The following is a 26,785-nucleotide window of genomic DNA, read 5'->3' on the forward strand; positions in this document are numbered from 1 at the left end:
GCAGGGTGGCTGCACTCAACGAGTTTATGCAATGACTTTCTTGGATGTTTCTGAAGGATAATTGCACAGGAGGAGGATGTACAGAGAGTAGGCCCCTTGCACTATATGTGGTACATTCCACTTGTGCCTGATTATTAACTGGGATCTTTAATTGTTCTGAGCTTACACTGCAAAGTGGTTTTTTCCTCCCAGAGTCTGGAAAGAACAATGAAAGAAAAGGCGGTCGATCTCGTTCCCACACTCGTTCCAAATCCAGGTCTAGCTCAAAATCCCATTCTAGAAGGAAAAGATCACAGTCGAAACACAGGTGAGAATTTCTGCTATCACTTTAAATTTTTTTGGTTTTGTATTAAAAATAGTTAAGATTTCTGAGATTTTGTCCAAATGTCAGAATTCGGAAATTTCATAGAGTTCACCAGAAAGTATGGTTACCATGAAATATTGCTTTAATTATAATTAACTGTAGTTAAAAATGTAATTTTTAATACATCATTTTTGTTTCAGTGAATTTTTAGTTTTAGAAGTTGGTTTTCTATCTTAAGATGCAATGTTTCTGATTTTTCTAAGAGTAAACGAGTGTTTATACAGACTAGCAGAAACTTTGCATATTGAGAAACGGGAACCGTGTATGTGGTGATGCTGATGGCTGATTGCTGAAGTTGCTGCCCCCTCCCTCTTCCCAGTCCACTCAAGTGTTGGAAGTACCATCCCAAATCTTGTTTTCAAGTCCTTCTTCTCTTCAGTACTTTGGTACCTGAAACAGGAGTGACTTCCAGCTTTAGTTCCAACTATTGTATTGTGCTTAAGCTCTGTTTCTGTTTTGTTTTATTTTTGAGCATAGCTCTGTTGTTTTAACTTTTTTAAAAATCTGTTGTGTTTGACTCAAAGGGGATCTCAGTTGTCTTCTTTAAGATGTAGAGGGACTGTTACTGAAATGTGGAAATGTATATAGTGGATTCTAACTGTATTCTATATGCACACACATACCTAGGCCTGAAGAGAAGAGGTAGATAACAGTGTGTGCATGTTTATTTGTGTGAGATGTGAGGGTATTAGAAAAAGAGGGGAGAGTTTTAGGGGAGGGATCCAGTATGCTGCAGTATGTTGAACCTCACCAGCAAGCTCAGTTTAGTCTGTTTTTCTGTGTTGTTCAAGGAGATTGAAACAATGAGATAGGAAAATATTTCTTTGACTCTAATAGGGTATACTTCTTGGCCATTTACTGGTTTATACTTCTCTGTTATTCTTAGTTTGCAAAATCTCCTTTGGCATGTGGTTTTACTGTATTCTTCCATCCAAGGTCTTAGAATAAAGCAAGTTCAGATCCAAGTGAAGGAAGATGTTTCATGTAAAAGGAATGACCAGTGCAGCAGAAGCCAGAACTGGAGAAGGAAAGGGGTATAGAAGCAGTGGTGCTAGATTGTTGACATTTTTATAGGTTGACAGGATGTGGTGAACATAAAGGAGGTCAAGGAAATACAGAATTGAATTGAAGAGTTCATTTTGTGTTGATTACAAAAGCCAGGCTCCAAATCTAATACCTTAGTGGTTTTCAGGCTAGAATAAAACCAAACTTAATGATTGACATCATTGTTTCCTTGATAATCTCTGGGAAGCTTTATCTGTTGGGGCAAGTAATTTAACTATCCTCTTTAAGGTTTTTGCTCTCATCATTTTAACTATATTTGGGTATTTTCCCTTTGTAAGGGTTAGTGGGGAGGAGGATTATTCAGTCTAAACTGAAATTTGTTAATTGTTTCTCATTCATGGGACTGCTTTCATGTAGGTCTAACTGTGTAGCGTTATAAATTACTTATTCTTGGCATGCATACAATTGACCCTTGAACAACATGGGTTTGAACTGCATGGGTCCACCTATATGTGGATTCTTTTCAGTAAATATATAGCTCTCCATATCTGTGGGTTTAGGGTTCATGAATTCAATCAACCACATATCGAAGACAGTACATATTTTCGATCTGCAGTTAGGAGTCCACAAAAGTGAGAGGCCTACCATATGCATTGTTCCATGCCATCCTATATAATAAAACCCTAATATGCAAATTGACCAATGGCGGAATGACCTGTCGCTATGATGCACACTGACCACCAGCGGGCAGACGCTCAATACAGGAGCTACCCCCTGGTGGTCAGTGTGCTCCCATGGGGAGCGCTACTCAGCCAGAAGCCGGGCTTCCAGCTGGCGAGCACAGTGGTGATGGTGTGAGCCTCTCCTGCCTCCGTGGCGCTAAGGAGCAGTGAGCAGACGGGTGGTAAGGACGAGGGGTCCCAGACTGCAAGAGGGCGCAGGTCAGGCTGAGCGCCCCCCATTCCATGAGTGTCGTGCACTGGGTCTCTAGTTTTGTATAAGGGACTGGAACGTTTGCAGAATTTGGTATCTGTGGTGGGAGGGGTTCTGGAATCAATCTTTTTTGGATTCTGAGGGATGACTGAAGTTTTGGGGGAGTTAGAAGATTTTTGACTGTCTGGTGGGTCAGCACTCCAACCCCTGCATAGTTCAAGGTTCAACTGTATATATACACACATATCTACATACATACACACACATATACATGAATACACACACACACATTTTTGGTAAGCATATACTATTTTTATACATGGTTTATAGAAACATATAGCTTTTACTAAGTTCTTAAATACATAAGAGGATAAGTTATGTTTAAAGGGGGTGGGGGGAAAAACTCCTTACCCAGAAAACGTAAGGATCTTGCCGTGGAAGTAACTTCCCCCACCCCAGTAGGGGAGAGGGATGTCGGACATTTCTTGGCTTTGCCTCCCCTGCTGTTGGGATTTGATGCCCTTGGCGCTAGCTCTGACCTGCTAGACTTAGCAGGAGTGTGGGCTGTAGGAGCCCTGCCTCTTGAAGGCCGCCTTTCTATGTTCTCACTGTGCTCAGGCGCTTCTAAGCCCCTGCCCTTCTTATTCCTTCCTCTTAGGAGGGAGGAAGGGGTTTTTTGTCACTGTGACCTTGGTTAGGACTGGGATGATTTGTTCCCACTTTTTGTTTCCAAATTTTTATGTGTTCTCATCCAGATAGTGTTAGGAAAGATGGGTGGCACTCTATTATATTTTAAAGACCAGCATAGGACTGTAAGACATTTAATAACATTTTATGGGAAACAACTGACTTACAATTTTTGCAACATGATGGTAAATTGCCCTTTATTCACTTTAATTTATAAATGCAATTTTGCACATTACTCTAAAATGAGAACAGCTAACAATAATTCAAATCTTATCTTTGGTTGGATTAGATTTACTCTTGATTTGAAGCTTTTAGCATTCCTAGTTAAAAAACTTGTAGGTGACTAGAGGGTGATGTAGAGACACGAAAATATTTAATGTCAAAATTAAAATACAATAATTATTCTTGGGCAGTAACTTTCAAACTCTAAGGAGACCTACAGGGTAAGGTGGGAAGCCAAGTAACTTGTATCTATCAGGGGTCTGGTTAAATATTTTAAAGGGTTTTCTTTGCTTAATTAAGGTGGAAAGCACTGTTTGATTAAAACAAATTATTTATATTTTTAGTAAAGTTAAGAACAGAAGTCTTAAGATTTTTTATTAAGTACAAAGAAGCAAAGGCCCTTTATCCTATGTGGATGTCTGTAAATGGACTAAAAATGTTCTCAGTTTTGTATTTTTGCCTTAATACCTATTAGTTGATCCTTGTATCTCTTAGGTTATTATTGATAAAAATTTCAACAAACTCTGACTTATCTTCTTATATTAAAAACGTGGTATGAAGATAAATGTATAATTTTTTTTTAAAATATATTTTATTGATTTTTTACAGAGAGGAAGAGAGAGAGATAGTTAGAAACATCGATGAGAGAGAAACATCGATCATCTGCCTCCTGCACATCCCCCACTGGGGAAGTGCCCACAACCCAGGTACATGCCCTTGACCGGAATCGAACCCGGGACCCTTCAGTCCGCAAGCCGATGCTCTATCCACTGAGCCAAACCGGTTTCGGCGATAAATGTATAATTTTTAAAGACATAATAGATGAGTGGTTCAGTTGAAAATTAGCTGTTGAAAAACAAATTTTGACTGAAAAAGGCGTTTAAAAAACAAGATTTCATTATTAATCGAGGGTTGTCTGATTTCATAGTATACCACAAGCATTTAACTATATGTATTTCTTTTATAGATACTTGTTTTAATTCATGAAAACATGACTCTCAAAATGAGTTTTAATTATATAAAGCATACTTATGAAAGCTCATTTGACCTCTTTGGAATAAATAAAGATAGAATTTAAAGTTTTCATATATACTGTTGATGGTGATGACAGTGAGAGTTAGGAATTTTAAGCATTTACTCTGTGCCAGAGACTGCTAGGCAGTTAATTTTCCATACATCATCTGATTTAATTCTCATGACAGCCCTATAATTCTTACTCCATTTACAAATGAAGAAACTCAAGATAGAGAGGTTGACTAGTCAAAGTTCTCACAGCTAGTGTGTGGCAGAGCTGAGTGTTAGGCTCAGATTGTCTGACTCTAAAGCCAGTGACTCGTCAGTTTATTATTAAGGTTGTGTGCATTCAGTATTGTTATATTTTAATAGTTCCTAGGATATTTCATTATAAAAAACACTAGAGGCCTGGTGCACAGATTCGTGCACCGGTCGGGTCCTGCAGCTAGGCCTGTGGGGATTGAGCTGAAACTGGCAGTCCGACATCCCTCGAGGGGTCCTGGAGTGCAAGAGGGCACTCTGCAAAGTTGCTGTCACTTGGCAGCTCCAGTGTTGAGCATCTGCCCCCTGGTGGTCAGTGCGTGTCATAGGTACCAGCCAGTTGGCTGGTCATTTAGGCCTTTATATATATAGATATTACATAAGCAGTTATTTCAGTGGGAAAAGAAGCCTAGAGAATTTCACAATTGGAAAAACTATTGTTTTTTTACTTCTAGAATTTCAGTAATAAGGGTTTCTTTTAATAGCTATCTTTATCTATATATATAAAAGGCTAATATGCTAAGTGTATGTCCAACCGGTTCAGTTGAAAACAAGACGCACACTGACCATCATGGGGCAGACGCTCAATGCAGGAGCTGCCATGACATGGACTGGCCATTACAAAAAAACGGTACCGTGGACCTGGCACCAACAAAGCAACACTCGGCTTCCCCCAAGTGGGAAACAGGCTTTGCCACCTTCCCAGAGCGACACCCCACCAAATCGCAGCCAATGCTGCTGAGACCCCGTGGCGCAAAATGTGGCCCACAGCCCAGCTTGGAAACAGTCGCTGTGGGTGCCAGGTAATGACGTCACGTAGGAACGCCCGGCTTCCTCTCCCTAGCATCTAGCCTCCTTGGAGTTTCTTCAGCCCAGGAACATGACTTGCTTTATAGACACATGCAAACATTTTACACATCAACCAAATGTCTGTGAAGCATTTTCCTATGCCTCATCTCATTTGATCCTCACAGAAGTCCTGGCGTAGGTAGATAGGAGACTTGAGAAAATCCTGTTTTCTTTTCATTAGCCGGAAAACAGAGAGTTAGAAAGTTTCGAAACTTGACCTGACTGAAAAGAATAAACGGTAGACTTTGAAAATGACTTTAGGTTTTCTCATTGTACAGAATATAGTCAACACTGCTGCAGTTAAATATTTTACCCTTTGTTCTCCCTTCGTGATCAACAGTAATAATCAGCTTTGTGTTGATATTTACTGCTCTGTTGCTGACAATTACTTGGAAGAGAAGTTGGGGTGCTTCACTAGGCTGGAAAAAACAGCTAAATCAGAAAGCAGGTCTAATTAAGCAAGTTTATTCTATATATATAAAAGCTAAGTTGACTCGCACATGCACAATACATGTAAAGCTCTCACTGGTGCCAATCACTAGTACAGTTATAAAATCAGGGCCTTACAAATCCAACGTTTGGTTATGTCTAGCTTTAACTCAAGTGATGATGCTTATTTTTCTGTCACACTAGTACTGTCACTAGTGCTATGCTGCTTATATCTTCATAATATGTATTTTGACAAACAGCACACAGCCATTTATAGAAACTATTGAACTGTGTAATCACTACTCAAGATTACAACTTGTCAAGATAAGTTGTAGTTCCAAGTAGTCATTACATGCAAGTCAAGAGTTAAAGACAATTTGTGATATGGAAACTTGGATCATAGGAGAAGTCGTCTATATTAAGGCACGTAATAATTAGCAAAAGAGATTCGCATGAGAAGAAGAGATAATGCACAGAACTAGCATTATTTTGTCTTCTGTTTTCACAGAGGTATATTCCGTTTTGTGAGATATTCTGGAGGGGGGAAAAAAGGAAAATAAGTAGCAAAAGAAAGCCACACCTGAGAAATGTTAACTTAAATCTGACACAGGAAATAACTTAAATTCTTTCTCTGTTTTTATCTTGGTGTTCTGAATAATGATCAGTCTGATAAAGTTTCCATAAATAAAGTATTTTAGATAATCTAACTAAAGCACTACATAGTGGAGAATTTTAAAATATTGATACATATTTTGGGATAGTTTTTAAAATTCTCTTATTTGAAAGACATCACTAAAAGTTGAAATTCTAAGAAAAAGATTTGACATTCTAACAATTTGTTTTTCTTTAGGAGTAGATCCCATAATAGATCACGTTCAAGACAGAAAGATAGACGTAGATCTAAGAGCCCACATAAAAAACGCTCTAAATCCAGGGAAAGACGAAAGTCAAGGAGTCGTTCACATTCACGGTGAGTTTTGGGTGAAAAAAAAAGGCTTTGTTAAAAATCTGTTGTGAGGGAAAATAAACTTTTTTTCTGATTGTCTTAGTAATGATTAATATTGGTTGCCGTTGATTTGGATCTGATTGCCATTATGACTCATGAGGTTTCTGTACTTAATTCCACCTGGTATTTGTTTTTATTTTACTAATTAATCAATTATTTTAATCCTTACCTGAGGTCATTTTTTTCATCAATTTCTAGAGAGAGTGGAAAGGAGGTAGGCAGGGGAAAAAGAGAAACAGAGAGAGAGAGAGAGAGAGAGAGAGAGAGAGAGAGAGAGAGAGAGAGAGAGAGAGAAACATTGGTGTGAGAGAGACACATTGGCCACTTCCCGCACACACCACAACTGGTCCAGGGATTAAACCTGCAACCCAGGTAAGTGCCCTTGACTGGAATCAAACCTGCAACCCTTTGGTGCATGGGCTCTAATGATTTAGTAATACTGGCCAGAGTGATATTTGTTTTATTTAGTAGCTTCAGTTACAACTGAGTTATATAGAAACTTGTTATGTCTTATAGCTATTATAAATTGTTTTGTATTGATAATTATTGAAGAAAGAGAGGAAGGTCCTTTTGGTGAGTAGAATTATTTCAGTTGTGGATTTACTTTATTTTTTCTTTTTTAAAGGGACAAGAGAAAAGACACCCGAGAAAAGATCAAGGAAAAGGAAAGAGTGAAAGAAAAAGATAAAGAAAAGGAAAGGGAAAAGGAGAGAGACAGGGAAAAGGAACGTGAAAAAGAAAAGGAACGGGGTAAAAACAAAGATAAAGACCGGGATAAAGAACGGGAAAAGGACCGGGATAAGGATAAAGACAAGGAAAAGGACAGAGAAAGAGAGCGGGAAAAAGAGCATGAAAAGGAGCGAGACAAAGAGAAGGAAAAGGAACAGGATAAAGAAAAGGAACGAGAAAAGGACAGATCCAAAGAGATAGATGAGAAAAGAAAGAAGGATAAAAAATCCAGAACACCACCCAGAAGTTACAATGCATCAAGAAGATCTCGAAGTTCCAGCAGGTTTGATATGCTTAAAATTTTTACCAAGGTTTTTACTGATGACAAATGAAAATAAGAATTTTAACTGAGGGGGATAAGATTTTCTTTACAAGTGGAATCAGTACAGTAATATCAAAACATTTTCCTTTTCAGAGTAAGCATTTCTCTAAGAGGGCTTGCCACATGATTGAATCTGTGAGAAGGATGGATGGTATTGGGCAAAATTATTTTGAAAAGTTTTACTTCTCTTTTGTGATCCATTATTTTAACGTGGTGGCAGCACTAGCAGATGGTGCTGCTGCTGATTTTCTTGGAAGGTGGGATGGCAGGGGCAAGGTTTAATTTTTTTAATTGGGGTGACATTGGTTAATAAAATAATATAGGTTTCAAGTGTACAATTTTATAATATAGTAGAGGCCTGGTGCATGAATTTGTGCACCAATGGGGTCCCCTAGCCTGGCCTGCGGGATTGGGCTAAACTGGCTAGCCAACATCCCTCAAGGGGTCCTGGATTGTGAGAGGGCGCAGGGCAGGCTGAGGGACCCCACTGGTGCACAGTCAAGGCCGGGAAGGACTCAGGAGGTTGGCCAGCCGGGGCGGGACCACGGGAGGGCTCCAGGGCATGTCTGGCCCCTCTCGCTCAGTCCTGATTGGCTGGACCCCAGCAGCAAGCTAAGCTACCGGTTGGAGCGTCTGCCTCTGGTGGTCAGTGCATGTCATAGTGACTGGTCGAGCGGTTGACTGTCTGCCCCCTGGTGGTCAGTGCACGTCATAGCGAGTGGTTGAGTGGCCTTAGCAGAACATTAGCATATTATGCTTTGATTGGTTGAATGGACGATTGGACACTTAGCATTATTAGGCTTTTATTATATAGGATCACCTGGATATTGCATTGTGTGTTCACCACCCAAGTTCAAATCTCGTTTCACCACCATATATTTACCACCCTTTACCTTTGTATCACCCAGTCCCCTTTCCCTCTGGTAACCACCATACTGTTGTGTGTCTGAGTTTTTGTTTGTTCATTTTTTGCTTTCAGTTTTATATCCCACATATGAGTGAAATCATAGGTTCTTGACTTTTTCTGTCTGACTTATTTCGCTTATCATGATATTCTCAAGGTCCATGCATATTGTCGCAAATGGCAGTACTGCATTTTATGGCTGAGTAGTATCCCATTGTATATTTGTACCACATCTTCTTTGTCCAGTCATCTAGCAAAGGACAGTTGGACATCACAGCACACCTATTAGGTTGGGTATTATCAACAAGATAAGTAATAACAAGTGTTAGAGAGGTTGTGAAGAAAAGGAATCCTCATTTGCTGCTGGTGGGAGTGTAAACTGAAAGTTTCTCAAAAAATAGAGCATAGACCCAGTAACTCTTCTGGATTTCTACCACCAAAATGTGAAAACATTTATTCCCAAAGATATATGTACCCCTATGTTCATTGCAGCATTATTCACAGTAGCCAAGATATGGAAACAGTGGAAGGGCCTTTTTAAAATTTAAATATAGAAGAATTGACCTCTTAGACTTTCGTATTTCTTTGGAGTGGTGTGGTTAGTTTTATGTGAAATGATTTCTTAAATTGCAGTGTTAGTGCTTTTTCATCTAAGTTAGTTTTTACTGCACTATTTTGTTGAACGTATGAACGTTTACATTTTTTGTTTTGTCATTTTTAAGATTTTGCTTTTTTCTTAGGACTGTTCCCTTAATCTATTAATAAGTGCTCTGCCACCAGGTGGAGTAGGTTGCCATAGTAACTGCAGCAAAATGAGGACCTTCATTGATTGAAGATTATGTAAACCTACATTTCATTATTCCGGATGATACCGTGGCTATAAATAAATAGAAGTTCTTGTGTTAAGCTATATATTAAAATATATATTTTAAGCAAGTTTTAAAGGTATGTTAAGCATAATTTTTCATAGAAAATAATTTCAGAAACAGGAATGTCTTTTTTTAAAATTCTTTTTAAAAATATTATTTTATTGATTTCAGAGAGGGAAAGAGAGAAACATCAATGATGAGAGAAGAAGCATCGATCAGCCATCTTTTGCATGCCCCCTATTAGGGACCAAGTACACAACCTGGGCATGTGTGCTGACGGAATCAAATGGTGACCTCCTGGTTTTATTCTTTTTTTTATTCCTTTTTTTTTGGTTTTATTCTTAATGCTAGTCTTTGTTTAGATAATACAAGATAATTCAAGCATTTCAGTGCTTTTAGTATATGACAGATTTTATGTGTCAGCAATTTTTCATGCCTAACCTTATTTAATCTTTAAAAAAGTCTATGTGCCCTAACCAGTTTGGCTTAGTGGATAGAGCGTTGGCCTGCAGACTCAAGGGTCCCAGGTTCGATTCTGGTCAAGGGCATGTACCTTGGTTGCAGGCACATCCCCAGTAGGGAGTGTGCAGGAGGTGGCTGATTGATGTTTCTCTCTCATCAATGTTTCTAACTCTCTATCCCTCTCCCTTCCTTTCTGTAAAAAATCAATAAAATATATTTTAAAAAGAAATAAGTCTATGAGAAGACTGTTATCATGGTTGTAAAACATGAGGAAACTGAAGGTTAGAGGAAATTTTCCATCTACTTTGTACTTTAGTATCAGAAGTACAATAGCCCTTTCTCTTTTTAGAAATTAAGTTTACTTGAGAATTCTCTAACTAGTTCTTGGTTACTTGCTTTAAGAAAACTTGATTCAGAAGCATAGAGTTGAAAGCAACACTTTGTTAAAACTAGAGGCCCGGTGTATGAAAATTCATGCATGGGGGCCGTCCCTTAGCCCCGCCAGCCTCCTCTCACACTCCAGGAAGACTCGGGCGGGCGGCGACCCGGCGATCAGGGGAAGGCGACGCCCCATCACGCCTCTGCTGCTGCCACTGCCGGCAGCACAAGCCTCGGCCGGCCCTGGTTACCTGAGCCTCGGGCGGCCCTGGGCAGCTGGGGGGCTGAGGGGACTGGGGGACTCTGGAGGCAGGCACACAGAGTGGCCGGGCCTGGCCTTGCCACACACCTGCTGCCCAGCGGGGCTGAGGGAACTGGGCGCTGCCATCTTGTGGCTGTGAGTGCCGCCATCTTTGAGGGCGGGCAGTCAATTAGCATATTCCCTCCTTATTGGCTGTGAGTGCTGACATCTTTGCAATGGCGTGAGAGTCAGTTAGCATATTCCCTCTTTATTAGATAGGATGGGCTTAAAATAAGCTGGTAATATTCTAGCACATTGAACCAAAACCTGAAGAATTAATTTAACCTCATTTACTGTGGGTATCGTTGAGCTCTGTGACTGCATGTTTATGGCTCAGTGATTTTAATGATTCTGTGTTACATATTCTTTTGTGTTTATGTAATTGTTTAGATACCGCTCTTCACAACACCAAATAATGTTTTTGATGCCATTTAGTTGAATTTGCTTTTTCTGGTGACTGTGAATGAAATGTTTAATTTTTTCTTGGCCCATTTTAAAGTCGCTTGATATTTAAGAAAGTTCAGATATTCACATTCAGTGCTAAATATATTCTTAAATAACCTCTGGGGTCTGGAAAATAAATGCTCAGAATGTTTCGTACTTTCAGAGGAGCTTGGTGAAGAGATACAATTTCTCACTTTTTAGCATTTTTCTGCTTTTCAGTTGCTCTGATTTGTTTAGTAAATGGGGGAAACATTTCAATTGCTCAGAAAAATAGTCTACTTAATATTTTTATTTCCAATATTCTCCTAATCTACTTTTTAAAATAAAATTTTTATATATAAAAACTTATTTTTTAAACCCTCACCCAAGGATAAGTTGTGTTTTTTTTTTAAAAATATATTTTATTAATTTTTTACAGAGAAGAAGGGAGAGGGATGGAGAGTTAGAAACATCGATGAGAGAGACAGGGATGGAGAGTTAGAAACATCAGTGAGTGAGAAACATCGATCAGTTGCCTCCTGTACACCCCCTACTGGGGATGTGCCTGCAACCAAGGTACATGCCCTTGACCAGAATTGAACCTGGGATCCTTCAGTCCGCAGGCCGATGCTCTATCCACTGAGCCAAACCGGTTAGGGCCAAGGATAAGTTTTTATTGCTTTAAGAGAGGGAAAGAGAAACATCTATTGGTTGCCTCTCCTACAACGCCTCCCCCCCACCCCCTCCCAACCGGGAATTGTACCCACAACCTACATATGTGCCCCCACCGGGAATCAGACCTGCAACCTTTTTGGTGCAGGGATGAAGTTCCAACCAACTGAGCCATCCGGCAGGGGCAATGTTTAAAAACCTTTTAATGTTTAAAAGTTACTGTCAATAAATAGACCAAGAAAGGGAAGGAGAAAATATTTATTGAGTACCTATTATGTGCCAGGCTCTATGCTTGATACTTTATTGGTATTCTAAATCCTCATCATAACACTGCAAGGCTTGAGTTATTTTCATTTTCCAGTTGTAAAAACAGGTTCAAGTTTAAAGTAACATGACCCCAGTTGTGTGGCTGGTAAGGTGTGGAGCTAAAATTTAAATCTAATTCTAACCAGCTGCAGTTCTTCCTACTAGAGCTGCCCACTTCTTTCTCAACTAATTGGTATTCTATTCAGCCTTAGCTCTTACCATCAATTGGTAGTTATTAGATATCCACCTGTACATAGTACTTCCTGAACAAAGAGTTACACTGATGAAGGGGTAGCCCATTTTGTGTATACTTAAAGTCTGCAATTCACAGATGTTCTCATGCTCTGGAAAAAGTGCGTTGGGTTCTTGTGCTGAGCTGATAACCGAATAGCATTGATTTAATGGGATATTGTTACCTAATTTCTTCATCAGTCAGAAGTGTAATTTTGGGGTATCCTGGAAATAAAGTTGGGTAATGGAGGAGAGAGCTTCAGGTAGAGTTGGAATTGATTTATTTGTGTTCTCAAAATTCTTAAGCTCTTTTGGTCTTAATATCTATTATATATACCACATCTAAAATATTATTTAGATTTTTATTTTATAAATGAAAACATGGAATGTTTCTTTAACCTAGAATCAATTTACTGAGGTGGTAAGAACAACTTGAATTATTAGAAATTGATTCTTTCGGCTATATGGCCAGTGGCCACTAATTATCAGAACGCCTTGTGAGATAGTTGGATACATTAGTCATTTAATAACTATATCCTCATACCTCATTCTTGAATTATGAACATATTGAAATTTATTGTTTTTAAGTTGACCACCTTACTAATGAATTAGAGTATTCATATTTGCTAATATGTTAAGCAAAATAATTCTAATAACAATAAACACTTAATCTTAGTAATTTTTTTTACTTTGTCATATTTAAATCCATGGTTTTAAGTGTTTTACTTATCTTAAGCAACTCTGCACTCAATTTTAAATGAACAGAACAACAGTAATGAAATGGTAGGAGATGGGAGGGCTAAGCATAAGATGAGTAAATGTAAATACTTTTAGAGATACTCGGAATACTTAGGTCTGTAAAGTTCACATTTTTCAAGCCAACTTATTTTTCATTTCTTGAAAAAGGCATGTTAGTGACCTTATTACAAAATAATCCACAGTGGGGCAGCAAGGAGCTAGATGCATGATAGTGGATCTGATAGACAAAACATGTTTTTAGATGCTAAGGAAGAACATATATAACTTGAGAGAATCTGAAACATCCATTAATATTTTTTTCAACTCAAGAAATTATTGTTTAAATAAACAAGATGAGTTGGAGGTCCTCTACTCTTTCTAAGAGGAAATGTTAGGAGATCTTTTTATTAATCTGTAAGATTTATGGTTCATAATTTGACCTGCACTAAAATTGGGTAATAGAACGTGCTCATAAAGGACATGCGCTTAAACTGGCTTCCAAAGAATACTGGTTACTTGAGAGCATTAAGGACTCTTCTGCTTTTACGTGTTTGAATTGTCATTTCTTTATTTACTAGAGGCCCGGTGCATGAAATTTGTGCAGTCGCAGGGGGTGGGGGGTCCCTCAGCCCGGCCTGTGCCCTCTCGCAGTCTGGGAGCCCTTAGGGGATGTCCGACTGATGGCTTAGGCCTGCTTCCTTAGCTCTGCCGTGGACATCCTTAGCTCTGCTGTGGAGGCAGGAGAGGCTCCCACCACTGCCGCTGCACTCGCCAGCTGTGTGCCCAGCTTCTGGCTGAGTGGCGTTCCCTCTGTAGGAGTGCACTGACCACCAGGGGGCAGCTTCTGCGTTGAGCATCTGCCCCCCTGGTGGTCAGTGCAATCACAGGGACCCGTCATTCGACGTTCGGTCGATTTGCATATTTGCCTTTTTATTATATAGGATTTTTAAAATCTTTATTGTTGAAAGTATTACATATGTCCCTTTTCCCCCCTATTAATCCTCTCCAGCTTGCCCCCACTCCAGGCCTTCACCACCCAATCGTCTGTGTCCATGGGTTATGCATATATGCATACAAGTTCTTTGGTTGATTATCTCCCACCCACCCACCTCTCCAGCTTTCTCTCTGAGATTTTGCACTATGGTCCATGCTTCCATGTCTCTGGATCCACTCTGTTAATCAGTTTATTTTGTTAATTAGGTTCCACATAAGAGTGAGATCATGTGATACTTGTCTTTCTCTGACTGGCTTATTTCACTTAGCATGATACTAGATGCCTCCATGCTGTTTCAAAAGGGTAAGAGATCCTTCTCTTTTCCTGCTGCATAGTATTCCATGGTATAAATGTACCACAGCTTTTTTATCCACTTGTCTACTGATACGAATTGCACTTTATTTAAATTGCTGTTGTAATATATGGCATATCGTTGACTTTCAGGGAAAGGCGAAGGAGGCGGAGCAGGAGTTCTTCTAGATCCCCAAGAACATCAAAAACCATAAAAAGGAAATCTTCGAGGTCTCCATCCCCTAGGAGGTAGGTTGAAAGTATGTGCCCATACTAAGAAGGAAGCAGGAGGGACAGTTTTCTCTTCAGTTTATTTTTAAAACTTTATATATATATTTTTTAAATTAAATCTTTATTCAGATTATTACATTTGTTCCTCTTTTTTCCCCCCATAACTCCCCTCCTCCCAGTTCCCACCCCACCCTCCGCCCTCACTCCCCACCTACTGTCCTCATCCATAGGTGCACGATTTTTGTCCAGTCTCTTCCCGAATCTCCCACACCCCTTTCCCCCCCAAGAATAGTCAGTCCGTTCCCTTTCTATGTCCCTGATTCTATTAGAATCACCAGTTCATTCTGTTCATCAGATTATTTATTCACTTGATTCTTAGATTCACTTGTTGATAGATACATATTTGTTGTTCATAATTACTATCTTTACCTTTTTCTTCCTCTTCCTCACAAGGTGAGGATATGTACTTATTTTCATCTTTCTAATAAAAGAGGCAGTACAAAATATACACTGTTGTGCAGTTGCTTTTTTCACTTCACAACCAGATCTTTCCATATTTGTCAGAGAGTGCTGCTTTACTCATTTTTACAATTGCATGGACTTCTGTTGTATGATAGTACCTTAGTTTACTTAACCAGCCTGCGGTAGAATGGGCTTTCTTAGTTTTTCTGCTCTAAATTATACAGTACTGTAATGAATCGTTTTGGACTTAATTCATTTTGTAATGTGTACGTATGTAGGAAAACTTTCCAGAAATGGTAATGTTGGGTTAGAGGATTGTGTTTGTAATTTTGAGAGTTTTCCATATTGCTTTTCATACGGATTGGCAATCCCTGTACTTTAACTAGCTGTGCATGAGAGTGCTTGTTTCCCTACAGCTATAACAGGTTATGTAATCAAAGTTGTGGGTTTTTGCCCACCAGATTGATGAGTAATATTACCATTATAGTTATTTTAGTTGTATTTCTCTTAAGAATAAAAGTGATCATCTCTATATTTGAAGGCCATTTCCTGTGAATTGTCTATATATTTTGCCAGTTTTCCTATGGAGTCTTTTTTTTTAATATTTTCAGAAGCTTTTTCTGTATTGGGGAGACTATTCTTTAGTGATTTGATTTCAAGTATCTTTCCTAGTTTAAAAACTTATCCTTCTAAGTTATTGTTTCTAGATTGATCACCTTTATTTATGAGGTAATTTAGAGTTTGTAATTTTGCTAATATGTTAAATAGGATAGTTTTTAATAATTATTCAGTAACTGTTTTTTTTTTTACTTTGTCATATTTAAATCCCAGCTTTTAAATACAAATGTTTTTTTATTTTTATATAACTTAATTTCTCAATTTTTTTCTATTTAATTCCTAGATTTTGTCATAAATTTAGAAAGGTCTTTTCCTATTCTAAGGTTATGATAGAATTCCCCCATTGTTTCTTCTTCTACTTTTATGGTTTTATTTTTACATTTATATCTTTGATCCATTAGGAGTTTATCCAAATGTACCATCCAATTTTATTTTATTTTTCCAAATGCTTCGCTGTTGTCCTAATACCATTAAAAACTCAATTTTTCTAATACTAGTTTGATAGATTGCTTTTATTATGTACTAAATTTTTCTATTTGGGTTTATTTCTGGGCCTTCTAGGCCAGTGATTTTTAACTTTTTTCACCTCATGGCACACATAAACTAATTACTAAAATTCTGCGGCACACCAAAAAATACATTTTTTGCTGATGAGACAAAAAATAGTGTAGTTTTGTTTCAGTCTTATAGGAGGACTGTTGTGTTTTGTTGGTTGTCATTTTTTAATTTGACAATCTAAGGGAAAAAAGGTTGGTGCCCCTAACTAAATAGTCTGGTATTGCATGTTTTAAAAATTCCTGCAACACACTGTTGAAAATCACTGTTCTGTGCTGTTGGATTGGTTTGACTGATGATTTCTGTGTCATGGTTTTAATTATTCAGATTACATAGTATTTCTTAATAGCTGATAAGGTCTGTTCTCCCCCATACTTCCCATGGCTCTTTTTTCGAGCTTTCCTGACCATGCTTGCATGTCTATTTTTCCCTTTGAACATCAGAGTCAGTTGTCTAGGTTCTAGAAATAAAACCTATTGATGATTTGTATTACAGTTATATTTATTAGAGAAAATTTATAAGTAGCTTTATTAATACATAAGACTTTAATGAAGATGAATCTTTCTATTCAGGAACATAGTATATCTTTCTGCTTATTCAGGCCATCTTTAGTGTTTTTTAAGTGTTTGTTTCATACAGATTTTATGTATTTTCTAAATTCTTATACATATTTTACTTTTATTGCTTTTATTAATGAGTTCCTTTCTTTTCACTACATTATCTAATTGGAGGTTGGGTTTGTACATAGGAAGGTATTGATTTTTGTTTGTTTTTTCATTCCTTTGTTGGTAAGTCATAGTTTTTATAAAAAGCTTTGCCAGAGTGTAAGGAGCATGTTTCCCAGCAGGGTGGTTTTGTTTATTTGCTTGTGGGCTATTGTTTTTAGGTGAGAATAATGAAAGACATAGGATATGATAGAGGTAGCCATATTTTTATTGAAAAAAAAAAAGCTTTGTTTATGAAAGCCAAGACTTCTCTCAGTTTTAAATTCAGATTAGACAAAAAGATATATTTACAAAGTGTCACTGTCTTCCCTATTCCTTTAACCTTACTCCCCTCCACCCTCTGTAAGAGATTGTTTATTTTATCCTTCCTTTCTTTTTGCAAAATTGAGCAGATACATATATTTGATTTTCTCTCTTTTTTCACAAAGGACAGTCTATAATATATACACCGAGAGAGAGAGAGAGAGAGAGAGAGAGAGTGTGTGTGTGTGTGTGTGTGTGTGTGTGTGTGTGTGTGTATGGTCAGTTACTACCCAACCCCACCTTCACCCAAGTTATTTTTTAAAAAATGAGAAATAATTCACTTACAATAAAATTCATCCTTTTATATGTGCAATTAATTGTTTTTTTAAATATGCTTACAATGTTCTGTAACCATCACTACTACTTAATTCTAGAACATTTTTTGTCATTTTTAAGAAAGCCCATACCCATTAGCAGTTTCTCTCTCTCTCTCTCTCTCTCTCTCTCTCTCTCTCTCTCTCTATATATATATATATATATATATATATATATACATATACAGACATATATATATATATTTGGTTTCATTTTATCCTAATTATAGTAGCTAGGTAAATTCTCAAATGTTTCAGAACTAATAAATTGACAGTACTAAATTTTGTTTTATGCGAACATCTGGCTGGTGTGATTCAGTTGGTTGGGCATTATCCCATGCACTGTAAGGTTGCTGTTTCAGTTCCTGGTCAGGAGTGTGCAGGAGGCAGCCGATCAATGTTTGTACTCTCACATCGATGTTTCTCTCTTCCTTCTTTCTCTCTCTCTAAAAATCAGTAAAAACTATTCTTAAAAAAAATAAAAGTTAAATTAAAAGTTAATTGGAGTGTGGGTAGAGTAGGTGGCATCATAGGTCTCATTTATGTTACTTGATCAAACTAGATTACTGATATGCTTATTTACTGATATGCTTTAGTGTTAGGTAACATTTTGTCAACAATAGGTCAGGTCTTTCATTTCTTAGAAGTTAACTGACATATTATTAATATTCTTATAGCAGAAATAAGAAAGATAAAAAGAGAGAAAAAGAAAGGGACCATATTAGTGAAAGAAGAGAGAGAGAACGTTCAACCTCTACAAGAAAGAATTCTGATGACAGAGATGGGAAAGAAAAATTGGAGAAGAACAATACTTCACTTAAAGTAAGCAATGGTCATTCAGTGTTTCGACTTTTAATAATTAATAATTGAGATTGTTCTTTATTGCATAGAAGTAGTTTTAGGCTAAAAGGTCCTTGAGGGCAACTGTGTTTTGTATGTTTTTGGTATTCTTTTGTATTTGTTAAATTGACAGTCTTAATAAAACTAAATTTTGAAGGGATAGATAGATAAGAGCTAATTAAAAGTTAAACAACCACATTCTCTATTTTAGAGAATCATGGGATGGCATATAGTAAGAAAAATTTTAGACTATTTACGGTACATGTAACAAATGTATTTGATATTTATATTCAGATTTCTACTTGATGCCATTTTCCTCAGTATTTTGTTTCAACAAATTTGACAGATGTTCTGTCATTATTAGTTTTGTAATATATACTGAAATTAGGTTTGTTGAATTAGATAATTAATGGAAAACCAAATTCTAGCAATTAAGGGTTTTGGGATGAATATTTTAAGAATTTATGAATTATGTGTATTGGTATAATTTGTATTTGAACATCATTATGAGTTCTGGAGCTTTTATCATACAGTTTTATTTACTCATACTGATAGAAGTTTGTCATTGTCAATAACATGCATTTCTTGAGCACTTACTATGTGTCAAGCACTATTTCTCATGTTCTCATTTAATCCTCACTTAAGCTGAGGGCAAAACATGGACGTTCTCGAACAGTCTTTGTTAGGAGGAATAGTGACTGGCTTTTCTCCATTCCTTTACTTTTGCTTCCTTGGTTTCCAGATTACAAATCTATCCCGGTGTCTTTGGCAACTATTTTACTCTTTCCACAGATCTGTCACATTTTTTGAAGTCAGTGAACAACACTTACTGAACACTTCCTTAAAATTTCTGTTGATCTATTTTTTTCTAATTTAATTTCTATGGGTTGCCATCTTTTATGAGAAGTGCAAAACACACATGGATACATATTTGTTTAATCTATTTATATGAAATGGTAATGGGAGAAAACCCAGTTTTATTAATTCTCAAAAAAATAAAGTTACATATTTTAGCCATAAGCAGATGTAGTAACAGGCAACTCTTGAGAAAAATATTAAATGTATCCCTTAATATTCATTGTAGGAGAAGGAGCACAATAAAGAACCAGAATCAGGTGTGGGCAAAGAAGCAGATGACAAGGATGCACCAAGGACTGAGGAAAACCAAGTACAGCAAAATGGGAATTGTCAGCCAAATGAAGAAAACCTTTCTACCAAAACAGAAGCCGTGTAAGACTGACAAGTGCACCTCTAAATGCACGCTGGAATAAAATCCAAAGCTTTTAATTACTCTTAACAAGATGTTAAATAATGAAGAATCCATTTGAGCATAAAGAGATAAGCTAACAGCTTTTCTAGTTGTTAGGTGGCTTTGTGGCCATCTTGTTAGTGAGTAAGAAAAGAAAGCATGGACATCATGAAGATAACTGATGTTACCCAAACTCATCTTCTAAAATCTGTGTATTTCCATGGTGGCTGGCACACTTGTCCTGTGGTTTGTTAGTGTTTGCCAAGAACCATTACAAATGAATGGGACATCAAAGATCCAAATTTGTATTCTCCTCAAAGACTGGAGATAAACATTGAAGGCTCTTTTAAAAAGTGTTAGTTACTGAATTTTGTATTGTTTTACTTTTTTTTAAATTTCAACATATACAGATTGATGATGTGCTTGAAATCGGTGCAAATATATACCCACCCTTGTAAGTGCAGAATATGTAAGAAGTTTAAACACTTAACTCCACAGGATTTATAGTGATTGTGTTAAATTCTCACTATTGTGTTTCTTTTTCTCACTGTTTAGGACAAGTTTTTCTTTACAATACTTTTACAGATTCAAATTCCTTAATTAAGTGGATTAAAAAAACAACTGACAATGCATGCTACTACTGTTCTCTTTCAAAAGGAAGAACAACTGTGTTGAATACTAATAATAATGTATTAGTATTCAGTGTTTAGAATCATTGGGTTTCCCCACAAAGTAAGCACTTCTTTTTTAACTTTCTTGACATTTCCAAGCTTATTATGAATAATATTGTAGTGTGTATTGTCAGCAGTAGATGGCAAAGGTATCATTATAAAAAGAAAACTTGGGTTTTCAAAGTGGGCTATGGGAGCACAAGCTGAAGCTTTAGTGCCTTCTACAATGTGGTATACTGTTTTCTAGAATTTTATATGTACTAGTCATTCTCAGCTCATACGGAATTTAGATGGATATTCCATTCACTCCCATAGAGAAGTGTGCAAGTGATATGTCAAAAGAGCCTCTTACTTAGTTCACCTAATATGAGAGGGAAGTCCTGTTTTCAAGAATGACTTTAGAGCTTAAAACAACAGTGCAGTTTTGGGACCATCAGTTTTATACTGTGATCATTGAAAATGAAGCATGTTCTTAATTTACTTAAAGCAAATCCTTTAGTTGTCTATATGGGATGGCCTTAATTATTACCTCTCAATCATCTTCTCATAAATGATATGCAGAAATTGAACTTAAAGGAGAATACATGAGGTTGTTTTATTTCTAAGGATTTGTTTACTTGATTTAAAATATAGGTCATCCATCATTCTTAGGTTCACTTTTTGTAGAAAGTATGCAAGCAGTAAAATGACAGCATTGCTAATATTTCCCCATCACCCTAAACCATAACTCATAGTTTCAGAACTCATTTCATTATTGTTATATTTCCAAAAAAGATAATACCTTTTAATTAGCATATTATTAAAAAATCAAGTATAATTATTTTAATACAATATAATACAATCAGATTACTCAGTTGCCTTACCTCACAGGAAGAGTTACTTATAGAGTTCTAAGCTGGGTAGCACATCAGTTATTTGGTTTCAACTTGAGTTTTCTTTTAAGGTTAATACTATTGAAACTTAAGTTTTGGGTGGGGAATGGAAAGAATTGCCCTTATGAAATAATGAAGCCTGGTTTGATTATGAAGCTGCTTAATTCCACCTCATGTGTCCAGAATTACTGTGGTATTTTTTCCCTTTTTGTCACTGTGTACATTAAATTTTTTGAAAATGCTTTACTATGTAAAGTATAGATGGTCATTTTAATCCTTCAACCACATACGGTTGGCTGGTAAACAGCTTATTCTGATACAAGAATGCTTGTATGGTGACTATGGAAAGATCGTGAAGGAGTATGTATGTTTTGCATCAACAGCTGTCTTATTTATGATATGTAAGTAGAATAGAGCAAATGTTTGACTCTGTTATTTTTAGTACCATTTCTTAATAAAGCTAAGTATTTTAGAGGAAAGTATTTGTTATGCATTTCAAAACAGCATCTTAGTTTTATTTTGTTATTTTTTTAGTTTCCATAGAAGTTGTTTTGACATGGAGCGTGCATGTTTGGTGTGGTGTCTATAAAACAAATCATTTAAAGTTTGAGTGTTTTCTTATGTTCTGGGCTCTATTAAATGTTTGTTATGTTATAATTAGCATATTTAATTTGGGTCTTGCTACTAATTATTTTTCTTGCCTATATTTATTCAGCTTTAAAATAATGAAAGACTGATTTGTAAAAGTTAGGCATAAGTAGGAATACAAGAGATCTGGAGAAAGTGAAATAATTTTCTTAAATTAGAGCTTATGTAAGGAAAGCTGTCTAGGTCTATAGATAATTGGTGTGTGTGTGTGTGTGTGTGTATGTGTGTGTGAGAGAGAGAGAGAGAGAGAGAGAGAGAGAGAGAGAGAGAGAGAGAAAGAAAGGGGGGAGTTCTCCTTGTTCACGTATGAGAGCTGAAATGTTTCCATTTGTTTATTATTTTTTCAAGGAATTTGTTTTTTTTCTTTAAGATTATTCTTGTTCATCCCAGGTAGATATTGTCAGAAAAACTTGAGGTAAGGCCAAGATGATAGTCATTTTATACTTGAAAGCTCCTGTAAATATCTTTTTTTGTTTGATCATATGGAGAGTACATACACTCTGTTCCTTAAATTGTAATTGCTCTTCATCATTCTGGACAAATTCTGTTGGTCCTCTTGTTCTTTCTGTCCAGCACTGCACACTGAAAAGGTAATAATATAAGATGGCTCTTCATAAGATAGCCAGTTTCATGTGAGAAAACAAGTATAAATCTTCACTTCTGTAACCATCTCCTTATTTTCCATCTAATCTAACTTATAATTGCAAACACTAGTCAGCTTGTGATTTTCTGTTTAGAATTACTTTTTCAAGAGGTAAAATGCATGTTATGTTGATCTTCAGAAGTGTCAGAGGCTTAAATTTTGGCATACTCAAAAATAACACATTTAGAATTAATATTTTGTCAAAATATCTTGTGATATTAGTCATTTTCATGACCCCATTTATTCCTATATATGTTGCTATTTTTATTTAAAACTTAAAAAAAACAAAAATGACCCAAATTTTTCAACTGAAGATAATGTTCAAATTTAAGGGATATATATATGTATATGTATATATATAGTACATATATAGTAATATATATGTATTTAGTACATATATATAGTAATAGGCTTTTAAAAGTTTAAAAATTTATTAGAGATGGTTTGATTTAAATCTTTAGTAGTTGGAATAGCAGTTAGAATGAATCCTTTTGGAGGGATGCATTGAAAAACTTAACATTTCAATTAGTCATTTTTTATATTTTCACAAAATAGTATCTGAATTTAACTTGGCCATGAAATAGAGTCATTTCAACAAAGTAATTATGTTTCCTACATGTTTAATTTCTTTTAAATCTTTGCTACTTAATATTCTTAGTACTTTCTTATGTTTATTTGCTAATGTAATATTCATTTAAATTGAATTGTTTATTTTCAGATTTCAAAAGTTAGTGCCCCTAAAAGGGCTAAATTGTACTTCTGGAAGCAAGAGTCCAGTATAAATGTAATAAATTAATACTTTAAAATATAATGGACTTCCCTACTTATTTTTGGATTTGTGGGTTCATTTGTTTCTCTTAGTACATTTTTATTGATGATTCTGCTTAAAGACTGATACATTATTTTAAAAATAAAAGCTAAAGCTATTAATGACTTTTGGTCCATATTCTGTTAAGTTGGATTTAATAAAGAATAGGTTTTTTTTTTTCATTTCACTTTTGGGTAATTTTATGGTTTCTGGCAATTAATTTATAATTATTAGTTTATATCTAATACAATATTCCTTCATATATTATTTTTAAAAGCAGATTTGTAGCCTCTTGCCTGATTGTTAAATTTACTTGTATCTAGCTAACATTTTAACTTTGAAAATTGCCACCTTTTGGGAATCTTCACATATTTTACAGTAAATATTTTCCCAGGACTGGAATGAGTAGTTCCCTTCATTCTTGATTAACATTTATTTGCTAGATAGATATTTTCTTAACTACAGGGTATCCCTCAAAAATGTATACACAGCTTAAGCTGATAGCTCAATTAATGTTTCTTTCTAGATTTAACCCATTGGAATTAATAATTATTCAAAGTGTGTACACATTTGGGAGGTGGGACACCCTGTATATTAAGTTCAAATTCGTGAAAATCACACTGAAAGAATTACAGTTGAGATTTAGTTCTACCAACTTAAGGTTACGGGTAGGCAGAAAAATGTTGGGGAACAATCTACAGAATTCCCTGATTTCCACAGGAGATTCACATTTTGGAATACTGTGTAATTGTATAGATAGTTCAGCTTAATGGTTAAATAGTACTCTCCTTAATCTTAATTAGGTTAATACATAGTGTTCTTTACATAATGCTATGAATTATCAAGGGAAGAGTTTAAAATGTAAGCAGGAAGATGCTGCATAGGTGGTGTGTGTTTATGTGAGTAGGACTACTAAATGGTACTAGAAAAGATTTATCGAATGATGCTGCTATTGTGTTACTATATTTTTAATAAAATGGAAATCTTAAAACCTTTCCAGTCTTGAGTAGTAATTTCACTTATTTCTGAGACATTTATTTGTATATTTACATCTTAAACTTTACTGTCTTTATAGTAAATCCATTTTGGATCTTAAGAAAAGAGGAAGGAGGACAAGATTTGGCAGGATTCTAGAGACTTCAGTCTGATCAGACTCCAAGTGCCAGGAACAACCAACAATAGAGGTAGTGTTTACAAGGACTGATTTCTTGCCAGATCATAAGAATTCATTTTGTTAGAGATTCAGGGAATTCACTCAGCCAGTAGCTTGGACCCAGTGGGTCTGGTCTGCTTATGGCCTGGAGTCCAGGTGGCTCAGGAGCAGATTGAGGTGGGGACCATCCACCCTAGAAGTTGCCCACCTGCACGGGAGCTGGATCTTGCCTGCCTTTTATCTTTGTTGTTCTAACTTCAAGCTCCTACTAATTGCATAGTGTGGGAGCAAGCACATTTCAGAAACCTGAGCTGAGATTGAACTGATATGCACCCTAATCAGAATGATATGATTATAGAACAAATTACAACCATTTAAGCCAAATAATTTAAACTTCAACTAGCAACTTAGACTGTTGTCATGTTTGGAGTATGGTGATAAAAGACCAAGTTGAATTTTGAAATCATATAGCCAGTGTGTTTGGTCTGAGAGCTCCCTAGAGTCTTGTGCATGAAGGCTCTTCACTCATTTTTAAGAACAGTGATAATAAACTAATAAAGTGATAGCAATAATGCAGAATATATTCTTTAACTGCTTTCTCTGAACCTCTGGCAACCTCCCAAAGGAACTATTAAATCCAGTAAGTAGGAACAGGGCTGTCACAAGCCTCTGGTGCCTTTGTGTGAGTTAGGAAAAGGTGCTGCCTCTGGGTGGTGCAACCTCATGGGTGCGCAGCTTGACAAATGGAGCGCAGTTTGGAGTTCAGGCTTCCTTGTCTCCTGGTCTGGGCATCTTAGTGCAAAGAACAGTCTTTGCCAGCTGTCTGTGGGCACCAATGGCAGGAAGCTGCTTCAAAAAGCCGCCTTCCTCCAGCCCCAAACTGCCTGGCCTGTTTGGCAGGTAGAGGGACTGAGCGATCAGTGAGACATTTATTAGCTTAAAGAAGGATGAAAGCCCAACTCTGAAATTCTGTGCCAATAAAAATATGATGCAAAGGAGTAAGAATAAAATGTACACAGACAACGGTAGTTTAGAGTTTGAAAGGATTTTGGAAATGAACTAGTTTTTCCCTTCCTGCTCTTTAACAGACGTGGAACCCCAAAGCTCAAAGAGGAAGCAAGTAGTAGCCCCATATCTCACCACGTGTAAGTAGCAGAGTCTGTTCAGGGCCTGAATGCTGTGGTGCTGGGATGTGTTCTTCCCATGCACGACCCAGGACTTGGCTATCAGCAATTTCCTTAGAATATTTGACTGCTATTTTTATAAATTAAAATTTGGATGGATTTTTTTTCTGCTAAATGCCTCTTATATTATAATCCATCTCAAAAATACAGATAAAAAGGTAATTTCTCTGATTCAATTATTACAGGACTTCCAAGCATCATTATTTATAGTATTAGGAAAAATATAATTTTAATGTCCATGGAATTGTGGCTCTGGCAGTAATAATTTTATTACACTTGATGAGCTAACCGAGATATCTGGGTTAATGCAATTTGTATTTAAAGATGTCCTAAAAGGCTAACATAACTTCATTATCAGTATGTGACTTTTAAAAGTGTAATAGTTACTAAACAGTAAGACATCTAACCACTCTAATATGATTTTCTGTTTTTTTCAGGTCAGGTGGCAAAAGTTTAATGAGCAATTAATTATTTGATGAATCAAATATGTCTTATTTTTTGCTCCAAGGGTTTGGCTAGCATTGATGAAATACTAGTTTTTCTTAAGAGTATTTTACCTTTAAGGAATAAAACCTGCCTTAGAAATTATCTCCAGGTTCTCCAAATCCTATATTATACCTAACTTCACTCCCTTGCTAATTACTATTCATAAAATCCACAAATCTTAGAGCTAAATTTTATTTTAGAAATCATTTAGTACCTCATTTTACTCAAGTGTCAGACAACAGGGTTGCCATAACAAAGTAAGCTAAACTGGGTGTTTAACCAACAGAAATTCATTCTCAAGGACATCAGTCTTTGGATTAAGGGCTCTTAGTCCAGCATGACCTCATCTTTATTTTTTTTATTTTTTATAATCAGGTCTTTATTTAATGATCCGATCTGCCAACTTAATCTTTTCCATCAACACAGGGAGCAGAAACCTTTACAAGCTTCATAGGCTTTTGGTTAGGTGCTGCCTTTGTGGGAGCCTTAGCAGCAACAATTGCTGTCTTTTTAGACACTTGCTTAGTCTTTTTTGCTTCCTTGGCAGCCCTGATAGCTTGTTCGTGTTGAGCCTTCCTAACTTCAAATTTCTGATTCCTCTTAGCCATTATATCAACAAGAGATGCACTGGTC

General features: G+C 36.4%; 1 protein-coding gene across 5 annotated transcripts in view; it reads left to right on the forward strand.

Annotated features, from left to right (window-relative positions):
• SREK1 (splicing regulatory glutamic acid and lysine rich protein 1) overlaps window positions 1-21,831 on the forward strand; it is a 46,226-nt gene extending 24,395 nt beyond the window's left edge. For 3 of the 5 annotated variants that reach the window (XM_081090005.1, XM_081090002.1, XM_081090004.1), the window contains 6 exons: window positions 193-307; window positions 6,615-6,734; window positions 7,396-7,782; window positions 14,544-14,639; window positions 18,276-18,420; window positions 19,523-21,831. In XM_081090005.1, coding sequence (XP_080946131.1) covers window positions 193-307; window positions 6,615-6,734; window positions 7,396-7,782; window positions 14,544-14,639; window positions 18,276-18,420; window positions 19,523-19,672 — 1,013 coding nt within the window. In that variant the 3' untranslated portion in view covers window positions 19,673-21,831. The remainder of the gene's footprint in view (window positions 1-192; window positions 308-6,614; window positions 6,735-7,395; window positions 7,783-14,543; window positions 14,640-18,275; window positions 18,421-19,522) is intronic. The other 2 variants (XM_081090003.1, XM_081090006.1) reach the window with 1 other exon arrangement.
• Window positions 21,832-26,785: the final 4,954 nt, after the last annotated feature.

This window comes from Myotis nattereri, assembly GCF_964212035.1.
Source record: "Myotis nattereri genome assembly, chromosome: 4".
NCBI classification, from domain to species: domain Eukaryota; kingdom Metazoa; phylum Chordata; class Mammalia; order Chiroptera; family Vespertilionidae; genus Myotis; species Myotis nattereri.